The sequence below is a fragment of the Mercenaria mercenaria genome, chromosome 4 (assembly GCF_021730395.1).
Source record: "Mercenaria mercenaria strain notata chromosome 4, MADL_Memer_1, whole genome shotgun sequence".
In the NCBI taxonomy this organism is placed as follows: Eukaryota; Metazoa; Mollusca; class Bivalvia; order Venerida; family Veneridae; genus Mercenaria; species Mercenaria mercenaria.
The window spans coordinates 72,149,820-72,165,928 of NC_069364.1; the positions used below are offsets into that span (position 1 = coordinate 72,149,820).

Below are 16,109 nucleotides of genomic sequence, written 5' to 3' on the forward strand. Positions count from 1 at the left end.
TATCAAGTATTGATATCTCTTACTATCACATTGTCACCCCCTCTTAACTCCCCTACCCCTTACCCTCCAAATCATTACGAGCCCTCTAACCCTGTCAGAAAAAATGTCTTGCTATTTCTACATACTGTGTCATCCTTCCTACAACCGCACCCCCTCCCTCCCCCAACCCCTGCCTTCTTACAGTGTTCAAGCTAGCTGTGAAATTTAGGTCAGCAATCAAGGGCAATCTTGGCCCTCAGTTTTACAATCCCAGTTATTTAGAATGACTTTGCATATTAATCCTTGACTAACCATTTAGCATAATGTTATATCAAATATATTATATACAGACATGTTGGCGACCTTGGTAATGTAACCTGTGCTGGTGGTGACTGCAGAGTGGATATCAAGGATAAGATGATCAGTCTTACAGGCGCAAATTCTATCATTGGCAGAACAATTGTGGTGAGTCAATGCTTTTTAACAGCTGACTATTGTCTATCAGTATACTGGGTCAAATAGTGTTTTAGTACCCTACAGGTTGACAACCACTTTCCGGTGACTGTTGGGTTGCGCATTTCTGTCCATCTTTCTACACTAGCTAGTGTCCTGTCCATCAAGAAATTTTAATAATGCATAGTAGAAATGTTCCTTATAATGAGATAGCACATGTGCAAACCTAGGCCCTACCTCAAAGGTCAAGGTCACACATAGAGATCCAGGGTCGTTCTTTTCCTGTTCGGTCTATAACTGAACAATCTATCAAAGGCTTTTGATATTTTTGGGCACCAATTTTCTCCATAGTGAGACAATATGCCACGAGCAATATTCAAAGGCCTAGCTTGAAGGTCAAGGTCACACTTTGAGGTCAAAGGTTAAAAAGATCTTTGTTGTGTCCAGACCAAACTGCCATCTAGCAAGGGCTTATCATATGAGTTGGCACAAATGTTCTCGATAATGAGTTGCAGTGTCATGCGCAAAATCAGACCCATAGCTGAAAGGGTTAAAGTCACACTTGGAGGTCAGATATTGATAGGTTTTTAGCTTACCTGAGCAATGCTTAGGTGAGTTTTTCTTATTGCTCGATGTCCGTCGTCCGTCTGTCTGTCATCTGTCAACATTTAGCTTGTGTATGCGATAGAGGCTGTATTTTTTGACTGATCTTCATGAAATTTGGTCAGAATGATTACCTTGATGAAATCTAGGCCGAGTTCGAAAATGGGTCATCTTGGGTCAAAAACTAGGTCACTAGGTCAAATCAAAGAAAAACCATGTGTATGCGATAGAGGCTGTATTTTTCAATTAATCTTCATCAATTTTGGTCAGAATGATTGCCTTGGTGAAGTCTAGGTCAAGTTCGAATATGTGTCATCTGGGGTCAAAAACTAGGTCACAAGGTCAAATCAAAGAAAAACCTTGTGTTTGCGATAGAGGCTTTATTATGCCCCCGAAGGGAGGCATATAGTTTTTGAACCGTCTGTCAGTCTGTTGGTCTGTCCACAATTTTCGTGTCCGGTCCATATCTTTGTCATCCATGGATGGATTTTCAAATAACTTGGCATGAATGTGTACCACAGTAAGACGACGTGTCGCGCGCAAGACCCAGGTCTGCAGCTCAAAGGTCAAGGTCACACTTAGACGTTAAAGGTCATTTTTCATGATAGTGCATTCGTGTCCGGTCCATATCTTTGTCATCCATGGATGGATTTTCAAATAACTTGGCATGAATGTGTACCACAGTAAGACGACGTGTCGCACGCAAGACCCAGGTCTGTAGCTCAAAGGTCAAGGTCACACTTAGACGTTAAAGGTCATATTTCATGATAGTGCATTGATGGGCGTGTCTGGTCCATATCTTTGTCATTCATGCATGGATTTTAAAATTATTGGGCATGAATATGTACCACAGTAAGACGACTTGTCGCGCGCAAGACACAGGTCCGTAGGTCAAAGGTCCTGAACTCTAACATCGGCCATAACTATTCATTCAAAGTGCCATCGGGGGCATGTGTCATCCTATGGAGACAGCTCTTGTTTTTCAATTCATCTTCCTGAAATTAGGTCAGAATGATTGCCTTGATGAAATCAAGGTCAGGTTTGAATATTGGTCATCTGAGGTAAAAAAGTAGGTCACTAGGTCAAATCAAAGAAAAACCTTGTGTGTGCGCTTGAGACTGTATTTTTCAATTGATCTTCATGAAATATGGTCAGATTGATTGCCTTGATGAAATCTATGTTCAGTTTGATTATGGGTTATCTGAGGTCAAAAAGTAGGTCACTGCTGTCTGTCTGTCGTCTGTCAACATTTAGCTTGTGTGTGCGCGATAGAGGCTGTATTTTTCAACTGATCTTCATGAAATTTGGTCAGAATGATTACCTTGATGAAATCTAGGTCGAAAATGGGTCATCTGGGGTCAAAAACTAGGTCACTAGGTCAAATCAAAGAAAAACCTTCAGTATGTGATAGAGGCTGTATTTTTCAATTGATCTTCATGATATTTGGTCAGAATGATTGCCTTGATAAAATCTAGATCAAGTTCGAATATGGGTCATCTGGGGTCAAAAAGTAGGTCACTAGGTTACATCAAAGAAAAACCTTGTATATGCAATAGAGGCTGTAATTTTCAACTGATCTTCATGAAATTTTGTCAGAATGATAGCCTTGATGAAATCTAGGTCAAGTTCGAATATGGGTCATCTGGGTTGAAAAAATAGATCACTAGATGAAATCAAGGAAAAACCTTGTGTATGCAATAGAGCTGCATTTTACGCTGGATTTTCATAAAATTTGGTCAGAATGGTTGCTTTGATGAAATCTAGGTCAGGTTCTAATATGGGTAGTCTGGGGTCAAAAAGTAGGTCACTAAGTCAAATCAAAGAAAAACATTGTGTATGCGGTAGAGGCTGTATTTTTCAATTATTCTTCATCAATTTTGGTCAGAAAGATTGCCTTGATGAAGTCTAGGTCAAGCTTGAATATAGGTAATCTGGGATCAAAAACTAGGTCACTAGGTCAAATCAAAGAAAAACCTGGTGTATGCAATAGAGGCTGTATTTTTCAGTTGATCTTCATGAAAGTTGGTCAGAATGATAGACTTAATGAAATCTAGGTCAAGTTCGAATATTGGTCATCTGGGGTCAAAAACTAGGTCACTAGGTCAAATCAAAGAAAATACTTATTTATACTCAAGGTTTTTGCTCCAATTTTAATGATAATTGGTCAGAATATTCTTTTCCATGAAATCACTAGGTCAAACATGTTTACACTGTTATGGTGTGTTTCTCAGGTGAGCGCCCTAGGGCCATCTTGGCCCTCTTGTTCTCCCCAGAACCACTAACAAAGGGATTTTATTACTTAACACCACTGCTCCAGTTGTTATAAGGACCAAATTAAAAAAATTGTTGGTGCAATTTCTTCAGAATTACCACTTATTTATGAGGAACTGCTTTGTTAAGTTGTTTCAGTTTTGTCCCACCTATTTATGTCCCCCCTACTGTGGGAGACAAATTTTTTCTCCTTTCCATGCGTCCGTACCTACATACGTCACACTTCATTTCCGATCAATAACTGGAGAACAATTTGACCTAGAACCTTCAAACTTCATAGGGTGGTACGGCTTATGGAGTAGACAACCCCTATTGTTTTTGGGGTCATTCCATCAAAGGTCAAGGTCACAGGGGCCTGAAGATGGAAAACCATTTCTGATCAGTAAGTTGAGAGTCACTTGACCCAGAATGTTTAAACTTCTAAGGTTCTTCTATTGATTTTGTGGTCACTCAATCAAAGGTCAAGGTCACAGGGTCCAGAACATGAAAAACTGTTTTCAATCTATAACATTAGAACCACTTTACTCAAAACATTGAAACTTCATAGGATGATTGGACATGCTGAGTAGATGATCCCTGTTGCATTTCAGTCACTAAGTCAACCATCAATGTCTCTTAGATTTTTGCTCATGTCCCTGTTTGACTTCTTGCCTATTACTACTATGCTTTGGGGAAGTGCCTATTACTACTATGCTTTGGGGGAGACATGCGCTTTTCTTCAAGAACTTGCACTTTTCTACAAGAACTTTTATATCCCACTTTGAAAGCTTGAAAACTGTTTATTAAATACATTCTTGGAAGACATTTACTTTCCTTACCCTCATGTTAATTTCTAACCAATGTTTTTTAGCTCACCTGAGCACGAAATGCTCATAGGTGAGCTTTTGTGATCGCCCTGTGTCTGTCGTCCGTCGTCAACAATTTGACTGTTAACACTCTAGAGGTCACAATTTTGGCCCAATCTTAATGAAACTTGGTCAGAATGTTACCCGCAATAAAATCTTGGACGAGTTCGATATTGGGTCATCTGGGGTCAAAAACTAGGTCACCAGGTCAAATCAAAGGAAAAGCTTGTTAACACTCTAGAGGTCACAATTTTGGCCCAGTCTTAATGAAACTTGGTCAGAATGTTACCCTCAATAAAATCTTGGACGAGTTCGATATTGTGTCATCTGGGGTCAAAAATTAGGTCACCAGGTCAAATCAAAGGAAAAGCTTGTTAACACTCTAGAGGTCACAATTTTGGCCCAATCTTAATGAAACTTTGTCAGAATGTTACTCTCAATAAAGTCTTGAACGAATTCGATATTGGGTCATCTGGGGTCAAAAATTAGGTCACCAGGTCAAATCAAAGGAAAAGCTTGTTAACACTCTAGAGGTCACAATTTTGGCCCAATCTTAATGAAACTTGGCCAGAATGTTATCCTTAATAAAATCTTGGACGAGTTCGATATTTGGTCATCTGGGGTCAAAAAACTAGGTCACCAGGTCAAATCAAAGGAAAAGCTTGTTAACACTCTAGAGGTCACAATTTTGGCCCAATTTTAATGAAACTTGGTCAGAATGTTATCCTCAATAAAATCTTGGACAAGTTAAATATTGGGTTTTCTGGGGTCAAAAACTAGGTCACCAGGTCAAATCAAAGGAAAAGCTTTTTAACACTCTAGAGGCCACATTTATGACTTATCTTCATGAATCTTGGTCAGAATGTTAATATTGATGGTCCCAAGGTCCAGTTTGAATCTGGGTTATGTAGGATCAAAAACTAGGTCACCAGGTCAAATCAAAGGAAAAGCTACTTAACATTGTAGAGGCCACATTTATGACCGTATCTTAATGAAACTTGGTCAGAATGTTGATCTTGATGATCTATAGGTCAGTTTCGAATCTGGGTCAGGTGGGGTCAAAAACTAGGTCACTAGGTCAAATCAAAGAAAAAGCTTGTTAACACTTTAGAGGTCACATTTATAACTGTATCTTCATGAAACTTGATTAGAATGTTAATCTTGATGATCTTTAGGTCAAGTTCGAATCTGGGTCATGTGGGTTCAAAAACTAGGGCACCAGGTCAAATCAAAGGAAAAGCTAGTTAACACTTTAGAGATCACATTTATGACCATATCTTTATTAAACTTGGTCAGAATGTTAATCTTGATGATCTTTAGGTCAATAGGTCAGGTGAGGGATACAGGGCCTTCATGGCCCTCTTGTTTAGACAAGTGACAGACAAAACTCAAAACAACCTTCTGAAATAAAGAGCCGGTTCTTCCCCTTCACTTTCTATCATTCTATGGTCCAAAACTCCTCAATGGTTTTGAGGTCACCTGCTCTTTAGGTCAGTCAGTAAATAAACATATTTAGTGCTAACATGTTACTAGTATGCTCTGTTGGTCAGTCAGTTTATTTAATTTACTCATGTAACTCTTGCTCGGAACAAAACTCTAAATCTATGAAAGAGATTTTTTTTAACTTAAAGCACTGACAGAGGCCATCAACTGGAAGTGCAGTGTACAAGAACAAGTACTCAATTTTGGTCACTTGTAATTATTTCCCTTCATTAAATTGAATTTAAGTCATAATACCAAATCCTACCAAGTTGACAAGTCCTGTCACTGACTAGAAATCACTTGTCATGTCCCGCTAATGGTTTAATACTGGCCAAGGACCAGTTCTCATGAAATGAAAGATCTTGTGGCTTACAGTAGGTTGATGAAAGAGAAAGAGCAGCTGGTGTCGGGAGAGAACTTTAACTGTGTTCATAGCAATAAAAGAGATTGGGCAAATGATGTCAGGAGAAAACCTTTACTGTATCATGAGAATAAAACGAGAAATGGTGTAGGGGAGCACCTAACTGTATTCAGAAAGAACAAGTGAGAAGGACAGTGCGTGTTTCTTTAATTTAACAATGGCTTGTGTAAGAGAATAGTTTCATTTACAATACGTTAGAGAATACATATAGTTCATTATCCTTGTTCTGGGCACGTTTCACCTGTTTCGCGGAAAATGGATGAAATCTTTTTTTCTTCTTTGCCAGTCTTATGCATGTTCATTTACGATTTTCGTAAATGGAAAACTGATGTACTTAAATCTTGAAACAAAAAGAGTTTCCGCTCGGCTGATGCGTATGTAGTATACTTCCATTATGAAACGATGCAAGGCGGAATTATATTAGAGATTTGTTACTTTAATGATGCTTTATTGCGCGAAATACTACGAATAACACACATTAAAGTACTATAACAATTAATTACAATTATATCTTATGTCTACATAACTAACTCAAATTGATGTATATGCTATTCATGTATTTAGCAATGTGTCGTCTGTTACATTTAAATGCATTTCAATCGTCTTGAATAAGAGTTTTAGTCTTTTAAATGGAATAATGGTTCTTTTGATCGAAAGAATGATATGTTCCCACTAGACTATAAATAACGTTTAAAATTTCTCTATATCGGATAAGTACGTAAGTATGTCGCAAGTTTCGTTAGCAGTTGGTTTGCCCTCGCCAACATCTATAGTCCCTCTATTAAAACCCATTCTCTTATACAATTAATAGAAAATTACTATATACACCAAACATTAATTGACGTTTAAAGGGAACAATTTTTATCACCGTCTGTTGTCAAAATAACGTTTATGCATATTCAAAACAGACATTGCAGTTCGATTACTAGGTCATCCGTGTTTACACATTTTCAAACCAAAATTTCTCTACTTACAAAATAACCTTTCTCCTTTTTTATTATGTCTTTGTTTAGCTTGAGCTCACGTTTTTCTTATACAAGACACACTAAAATATGGAACCCTGAGTTAAGGTAACAAAACGCAATCTTTAATGTTTACAAACACGATGTTTACGAAAACGAACTGTATATGTCGATTTTATTTTTCAGAACTTTTCTTTAACCGATAACAATTGCTTTATCCGGCTTTTTCTACGCGATGACGGACGGAATCAGTCCATCCCACTCTCTATTCTTCTATTGTTCGAATATGAATTGTATTATATGGACATAACAAAACCCTAAATAGCCTGCCTGGTATTATGTAATGTCAGGTCTTAAAGCTGGGTGCGTCATTATGCCGTGGCTTACTGATTAGTGTCTAGTTTGTATAACACTGGTAATACTGACAGAATGCACCATACAGTCATTAAATATCTATAAAGTTGAACATCAAATATTCTATTTGTCGAATCTTTGTCGGCTTAAAGTTTCCATGGTGACAGTTTCCTTAGGATATGCTATATTTGATCACTGTACATATCGTATTTATCCACTGGTAATCGGATTTAGAATGACCATCCAGTGAACTGGTGGTCTTTGTATATCGTTAATTGTAATCTTGATTCAGTTTCATAAATAAATTATTTGTTAGCACTCTTTCAAGTATATTGTTTTAAAGCAGAGTCAACAGTCTAAACTAGGTATGTCGGCAAAAAGGGGTGGAATGTTATAAAGCAGAGCCAACAGACCAAACTAGGTATGTCGGCAAAAAGGGGTGGAATGTTATAAAGCAGAGTCGACAGTCCAAACTAGGTATGTCGGCAAAAAGGCGTGGAGTGTTATAAAGCAGAGCCAACAGTCCAAACTAGGTATGTCAGCAAAAAGGGGTGGAATGTTATAAAGCAGAACAAGAACCAACAGTCCAAACTAGGTATGTTGGCAAAAAAAGTGGTGGAATAAATTGCTCATGCAGATAATAATTTCAGTCTTGACCGCTAACCTCCTTTTCCGCCCCTGCTTACTGACAGCCAATATATTTTAGCATTTTAAAACGAACTGAGTTGACCTGTTCAGTTTATCATTGAATAACGTGTGTGCATTTGATGTGAAGCTATCTCTTAATATAAGATCAACGCGTACAATTAAAATCCTCATATGTTTACATTAGCGTTGCTGTACAATTCATCCATGTAAAGGGTTTTAAAGCCCTGCTCCACGGCTATTCAAATTCTATTGTGTGTATGCAACCCATGATTACAATATGTAACATTATAATAATATAATAGTTATAATATTAACTATTATACCCTGACTCTATTTTGATAGGCTCACTGTTCATAGTCAGGATTTTCATGCTTATTCAGTGACAATTTAATGTTAAAAGGTAGGACTGGAGCAGGTCTTTAAAGTAAATGCATTAAAATATATCTATCGTAACATGATAGGCGGATTTCTTATTAGAAATCTGAAAGTTTCCACAGAAGTTGTATACGTAAAATTACTTACTAGTTAATTGCCATGCCTGTGCAACATCAACTATACAAGAATTCTAATGAATAGTATTTAATACTAAGATAATGGATAAATTCTGTATGATTGTCAGTAATTACAATTGCTCGAGTGTTATACAAAATATCACATAAATGAAATAGTATCATATGTAAGTTTTGCAGCAGATCGCATTGTCCTACCGAATACATGGGTTGTAATACATTACCGTTATATTGAGTTCCCTGTTGTGAAAGCGCATGATTCCGCTGTTTATGTTTATCGCACTAAATATTATTTTAACATGACCAGTTTCTGAGGTTGTTTTATGGATTGTCATAGTGGGCATTTATTTCAGTTTTATTTCATTACCATTTCTTCGAGGTAAGTCTTCGTATATAGTAACTTAATCTTGATTCAGTTTCACAAACACATTCTTGTTCGAGCTTTTACTGTCCAAACAATGTACATTTAAAACAATAATATAAAGCGACAGAGGTACCAAAACATTTTCTCTATGGTCAAAGGAACTTATCAGTATTGCATGCTCGTCTAAGAAACAAATGCAGTAATTTAAATGATGACTTGTTCAGAAATCACCTAAGAGAAGATTCTTACTGTCAGTGTGGTTCGAATCATACCCAACTTTTTTCTTCTTAGGCGTCTTATCAAGCTATCCACAGCGGGATGCGAGAACAGCCGCCGCAGAGACTCTGATATCAGACAGACCTCTGATTTACATTGAAATATAGAAGGATTAAATTTTGTTTTGACCACTCTTATTTCCTGCTTTGATATTTAAATTTATCACTGTTCCTACCATAAAATTCATTTTCTTATCTTTCCACTGGTGTATTTTTTATTAATGTTACACTATTTCTTCTTGCTTCCAATTTCATTTGAAATCAACCGTAGTATTTCCCTGTGTAACCTATATAAAATGCAAGCAAACCACGTCTTTCGCTAACTTTAAAGGACATTAAATACTGTTTCTCCTCTGAAACAAATTTTATCACTGTTATGACGTGAAAGTATAACAAACAAAGAGAATGTTGATATAAAAATATTTAAAGTAATTCAATAGCATCTTGCTTCCATTTGCATTTAAAAACGGCTAAAATTGCATTTTAGCCACTGCCCAAAATGTCCGAGTTATGTTCTGTTAGCTGACAAGAGTCTCAGCCTTGCTTGAAGTATTCCGTAGTAGAGGCAAAGATGTTAGAATTATCATAGCTGGAATACAATTGCATAGCTTAAGTTTTTTGACTGATTGTTTAAAAATAAAAGATAAAATATTGCCTTTATCACATTTTGCGTTCCATATCGTTTATTTTATGTAATATATATCATTTTACTGTGTCAAATATTACCGTGTAATGCGATCAATGTCAAAGCCACTTGTCATTGTTGCGGTCAAAAATGTAAATTGTCGCAACCACGTGTCATTAAAATATTCGGGGTCTTAGAATGTAACAGATTGTTACATGTGAAATGTCAGTAATCACATTTTATAGTTTTGTATTTAACATCCGCGCTACACTGTGACTAACAGAATATATCGGTTGCATTTTTGTAAAAGTGAAATAAATGAGATATTAGTGCCTGCGAAATAAAAATAGTATAACTTCTGAGATTCAGTTTAGAAAATATAAAAAAAAATCAGAATTTTTATCGGCTTTTACAGAGTTTTCGCTTCCATAGTTATTCATCAGAATCGGATTAATGCATAACAGAATAAATTAAAGCTATATGAACATAAGACTGTATTATTATTTTTTTTTTGTTATTACTAGTATATGTGTTACAAGACTGCTATATGATATAATTGAATGATAGATAAATTTAGCACTACTGGAAGTATATAAAATATGCTACTGACACACAGATTCGAGTACTTAGTTTCATTATCAGGTTTACGAAGCTTATAGTTGAACAAATAATTGTCTAAACTTATCTAAGTGTAAATGTGAACGATGAACTGATATGATATATCTTTTAACTTGATATCTTTTAATTTAAAATGGATTTTAGTATTACAGTAATATTGCTTTTAAAATAAAATAGCATATAGCAGGTTGGCTTTTTGCTTAGTATTTACATATATAAGCGTGCAATGTGTTTCTGATTAATAGCAAAGTGTTATGTATAGTAGCTGTCAGCATGATCATACCATAAAACTTCTGTAAACACAGCAGGTATCCGCGCCTGTATATGGGTCAGTTATAAAAAGAAAAACTTTATGATGAAAAGAAATGAAAGAAAATTAACTAGATTTTTAAATAAATCATCATATTTCTATACTAAAAATCAATCCTATAGCGTTGACTTTTTCGGAAATTTTTATGAATACTTTTGATCACAGAAATGCGAATTTACATAACTGCATGCAGTGTGTGCTATCCGTACTGATATACAACCAGATGTTCTGTTGCGCAACATATTATACTTAATTAACTAAGCAAATGTAAATGAAATAGTGGTCAGATAAACCTAAAAATTTAGTACTTAATTGTTTGACTTGTGTCTTAAATTGTCATTTTTTTTGTACTGTTACATTTTGTATATACATGTGTTTTTATTGCTGCAAGTAAAACTTTCCACTGTCAGACTGCCTTAGTCCATTTCATAGTTTGTACTCATGAAAATATTTTATCCAATAAAATTCTTGCATTAAATATACGGACTCCTATTCCGTCCTTCCTATTCTTTTATGGATGATAATGACAACACTGTTTATTGGTGAGCATTCTCGCATACCAGAGCTCTACCATGGTTCTCCGGTTCGTCTCGGGTACCATGTCGAACATCTGATGAATCAGAATGATTGGTGGTAAGATACGTTATGTTACCTTACGGGTAGATAAGGGGAGAAACTCGCATATCTAATTTGTCTTATCAACGGTAAATACAGGGTATTGTCCCTTGATGAAAGACTTTAGTTTGACATGATTGAAAACGCTGAACATTATTTTTTCCACTGTAAGCTTTTTAAGGAACAGAGAATTACTCTATTCCGCGAAACAAGACCATACCATCCATTGAATATTAACCTTCTACTATCTGGCCACGAAAACCTACGATACGAGGACAACTTAGTTATTTTTGAAGCTGTTCAAAAATTTATCAAACTGACAAAACGTTTTAATACAGAATGATTGAACTTATCTCAATACAACACAAATTAAGTGTTCAGAGTACTTATAACAACAAACCCTGTAGCTCACTATTAATACCAGGTGGAATTCAGTAACTTGGCCGTTCCAAGGCGGTGCCCCACTGTGTTCCTTTGTTTGTTCGTTTTGTCCTCTTGTGTAAGCTTTGTGTTTATGCGCGTGTATGTGTTCCTTTGTTTGTTCGTTTAGTCCTCGTGTGTTGGCTTTGTGTGTGTGCACGTGTTTGTGTATGTGTGTTTGTGGTGTGCACGTCTGCGTGCTGTAGGTTTCGTTTTGGGGAGGCTGCGATTTTGGTACGTGGCATTCCCTGTTTGATATTTGTCTTTGTTTTTTTGGGGCACGAGGCCGTGGATAGTGACCGGTAGGGATCTCAGTACCTTTATTTCAGTTTACCAGTAATTTTACTTTATAAATTGTACATTTTTCAGTTTACATTCTCAAACATGTACCTTTCAAACTAATATTAAATGACAAATAACATTTAATTATTACTGCATATACATGTAAACAATTTCTGTGTCGCCATTCTAGTATTTTTCTGTAATTTTTCACTGCTGGGAAGGGCTTAATGTAATGTTGTTAGACCTTGTTGCCCAACCCATTTGCTTTTGTATTTTTGTAATTTTATGTATCTACTTGCATGTATATATGAGCAATAAAATATGGTTAAATCAAACAATGTACATAGACAAAAAGGGCGGAAAAAAATGACCATGCGGATAATGACTATTTTCATATACAATGTCCTCATTTAAAGCACAGGAACTTGAGGTCTTGACCACCAGCCTCCTTTTCCGCCTCTGATAACTGAAAGCCAATATCTAAAACGAACCAAGCATAGATTAAAACATTTAGACGAGTTCTAGTGCGTGTTTTTGTCTTATCTAACAATAAGTCCTCGACGCAGATCGAGCTTTGCAACTGTTTATATCAGAAAGATAATAATTAACTTTAAACAAATTAGATAAACAATCGATAGGGAAATACAGACATACATTTGTAACAACGCTTTAAATCGAGAAAAATGTAACGTTACTAAAAGAGTACGTGTATGAAGCACATAATGGATTTAAACAAAATGGATGGGAAATCGACAGGGAACGAACTAAGAAATACATTTGTGTTAGCAGGCGCCTTTACAGCAATTTCCGCTGCTTACAAAATCTTCAAAGTAGTTTGAACCAAGAGCAAAGCTTTCGAAAATCTCCTCGTCATGCTTGAATAATCCTCTCGGGAGATCTCGGATTCGTCTTGGTATCAGGTGATTTACATAAACTAATTTTATTCAACATTTGCAACAATTTTGATATTGGACTACTGCCTCCGGTATTCACAGTTCAGTTATATCTCTATAGATAAAATCAATAGTGTACGAAATCAAATAACAAAACGCTAGATTATTTACAGACCTTTAACGACATATAATTTCCCATACCCGTATAGCGGGTTATTTCTACGGGGGGAATAGTTCTGCGGTCTCTCCGTAGAATCGCAAAAATATTTCCAGCAAAATATTCATCCAGCAAAAATTTAAAACGCAAAAAATCTGCATTATTTTCACCAACGTTGTTTCACGCTATGTTTCCCTAGGTAATCCGAAGTTCACAATGGCATGGTCTAATCATTGGAAATTACCGTCGCCATCTGACAATTACCGATAATGGTATAATTAGGTATGATGGTCAAGCAAAGTCCTAACTGTTAATTCCTCAGAAAACATTTTTCTTCTGTGAATGAAATAAACAGACTGAATTTCACTTGTGTTATTAATCCCTTGTGAAGATCTTCCGAACTTTACTTTAGTAACCTTTATATAAGCAGTGTAACCGTTATGCCGATATACCGTAGTTTGAAGTTGTTGTTTGTGCAATTGTTGTTAGACTTTTCTTTTCAATCTTTTTATTTTAGATGTTTTCAGTTTTACTATGGTGGCTCCACGAAAGCATTCGTTGTAGACTTCGCTCGAATCTCAAAATATACGGGACGCACTCGCTGGTCTATTTAACTTTGGTAAGTTATATATGTGAGTACCAAATTCAGATGTTTTTCTTATCTTTTTTTATGCAAGTTATTTGGGGCATGGCTGAAGGAATATTGCAAACACAATCTAATTGTAAGATAAATTCTGTGTAACCGAACTTCAACACTAATCGTGTTGTGGAGTGTCGCTTCGCGTGTTGCTGACGCAGACTAGATGCAAGGCAATGCGACACTATAATTACTACAATGTCGCTGTGTATTATCGTGTTTTCGTGTGTAGAGGCCAGGAAAAGTGCAGAACACGACGCATGACAATACGATACGACATCAATGCGATAGGACACACAAGAGCGCGAGGTGACATTGCGATATATCGTGCTACTGACATCGTGAAATTATTCCGTCGCATTTTCGTCAGACGCATCACATTGTCGAGCGTCGTTTCGCATTGTCGAGCGTCGTTTTGCATTGCGCGTAGTCATATAGTAGTGTTGAGATCTCACTTTGCATTGTCGTTTGTCGACTTCTAAGAGCGACAGTCGATTTAACAATTGACACAAGCTCTCAAAATGAAATTAACAAATATTAGGATTCTTGATTCAAAACTACGGTTCTATGACACTGTCAAATGTTGGATTAAGAAACTAGATCATGCAATAACGTAACAATTCAATATCAACAACTGTAATAATTATAAGTTGGACTTAGCATGTAGACAGTCCATTGAATAGTTACTAGGGAGCTCGGCATGTCTAAGATATGCGCTCGATGGATTCCTCGAATTCTATATATATACATATTTCATGCCATGATAAAAGCATTTGATACGACAATTTTATCACAATTTCAGGTTATCAAGCGTGATCTGGTACGAGCAGTGGAGAAGAAAAGTCAGGAACTTGATGGCAAATTCCTATTACATCACGACAATACACCGTCCCATTCCTCTGTGGTCACAAAAATTACACTGAGAGTGTTGGGAATTGACACAGTGAAGCATCCTGCATATTCCCCGGATCTAGCACCGTTAGATTTCTGGCTCTTTCCGACCTTGATATCAGAGCTGCGCGACAGTAGGTTTGATGATGTTGATGACAGGAGCATTTCAGGTCATCCTTTGACAAGTGGATGTGTAGGTTGGAGAAATGTGTATCATGCAAAGGCGAATATTTCGAAAAGATGTAAATTTTAGAGATGCCAGGCAGGGTTTTCAGATGCCATTTTCCCGTCATGAATAGTCTGCCCCGCCCAACGTTACCCAACGTTACCATAGTGACTGTGGATTTTGCAAGATTGCAATTTGTATCATTTTGTCATTTGAATTATGTACAAAATATATCAAAGTATCACTTTTAGAATTCTCATTCTAATAACCGTATAAATAGATAAGTTATGAAACTTTTCCGGGTACTTTTCGAACACCCCTCGTACACGAAAATTTCAATAAATAATTTTGAATTTTAGTTAAACATCTTTAGTTAAGATACCATCATTTATATTTTTATCATAGGTGGAATACTCGGCGCTCATAAAGGAAGTAAATCATATTTTCAGCAAATGTATCTGTTCGAAATTTTAACAACAAATCTTTTATACTATTTTATGTTCACTGAGTTGATTTTCACTTGAGGTATTTTTATAATTTGGTTATCCAAACAAGATAGTGTTATCTTAGCGTAAGTATAATTTCGATAAACATACTTTGCCTAAGGAACGATATTCATGGATAGGTATCGAACAGTACAACTCGTTTAAATGGGTCAACCGTGTTGTTACCTATGGCCCGGTTTATAGGTTGGTCAGGGCTTCGATATGTATTTTATTTTGCCATTGAAATATTTCTATAAAATTGTTCTTCCCCTTCCGTTTGGATCTGTCCATGTTTGTCTATTTTATGGACTGTAATAAGGCGCTTTGAAATGTAAACAAACAAAACAATACCATAAATTTAAGTCAATACACAACGTTTACGCTTCAGATAGTAATTCCTCGTTGGCCGAGCGGTATTGGTATCCGTCTTACACTTTTTCGTCGGGAGTTCGATTCCCGTAAACAAGTATTTTGAAATCTGTATTTAATTTCCTTTTTTTTCAATACGATTCAACGAAAAAAACAAAAGTTTGTTAATCTAGTACTAACCTTTTCACTAACTTAAATATGCCACTGTTAACACGTAATCATGTTTAAATACGCTTCATCTTTAATATGATCTTTGTTTTTGAGGCTTTCGTGTATAAATTAGAAACCAGAGAAAAACAAACTTACACAAAGTATATAGATTAAATGCAAAATAAAAAATATGACGGATGCAAGGTTCGAACCATCAAAACTATAACTGCAAAATGATTACGCTTCTATCTACTCAACCTACTGCGTGATCAAGCCAACTATTGATCTTACTTCCAGTATCTTTTGTTTTAAAAGAGATTGCTAC

The 16,109-nt window shown here is 36.1% G+C and overlaps 1 protein-coding gene across 1 annotated transcript in view; it reads left to right on the forward strand.

The window, feature by feature from the left end:
* The window catches only part of LOC128556663 (superoxide dismutase [Cu-Zn]-like), a 51,282-nt gene extending 36,415 nt beyond the window's left edge, over window positions 1-14,867 (forward strand). The window contains exons 4-5 of the mRNA XM_053542271.1: window positions 330-444; window positions 14,526-14,867. Coding sequence (XP_053398246.1) covers window positions 330-444; window positions 14,526-14,867 — 457 coding nt within the window. The remainder of the gene's footprint in view (window positions 1-329; window positions 445-14,525) is intronic.
* Window positions 14,868-16,109: the final 1,242 nt, after the last annotated feature.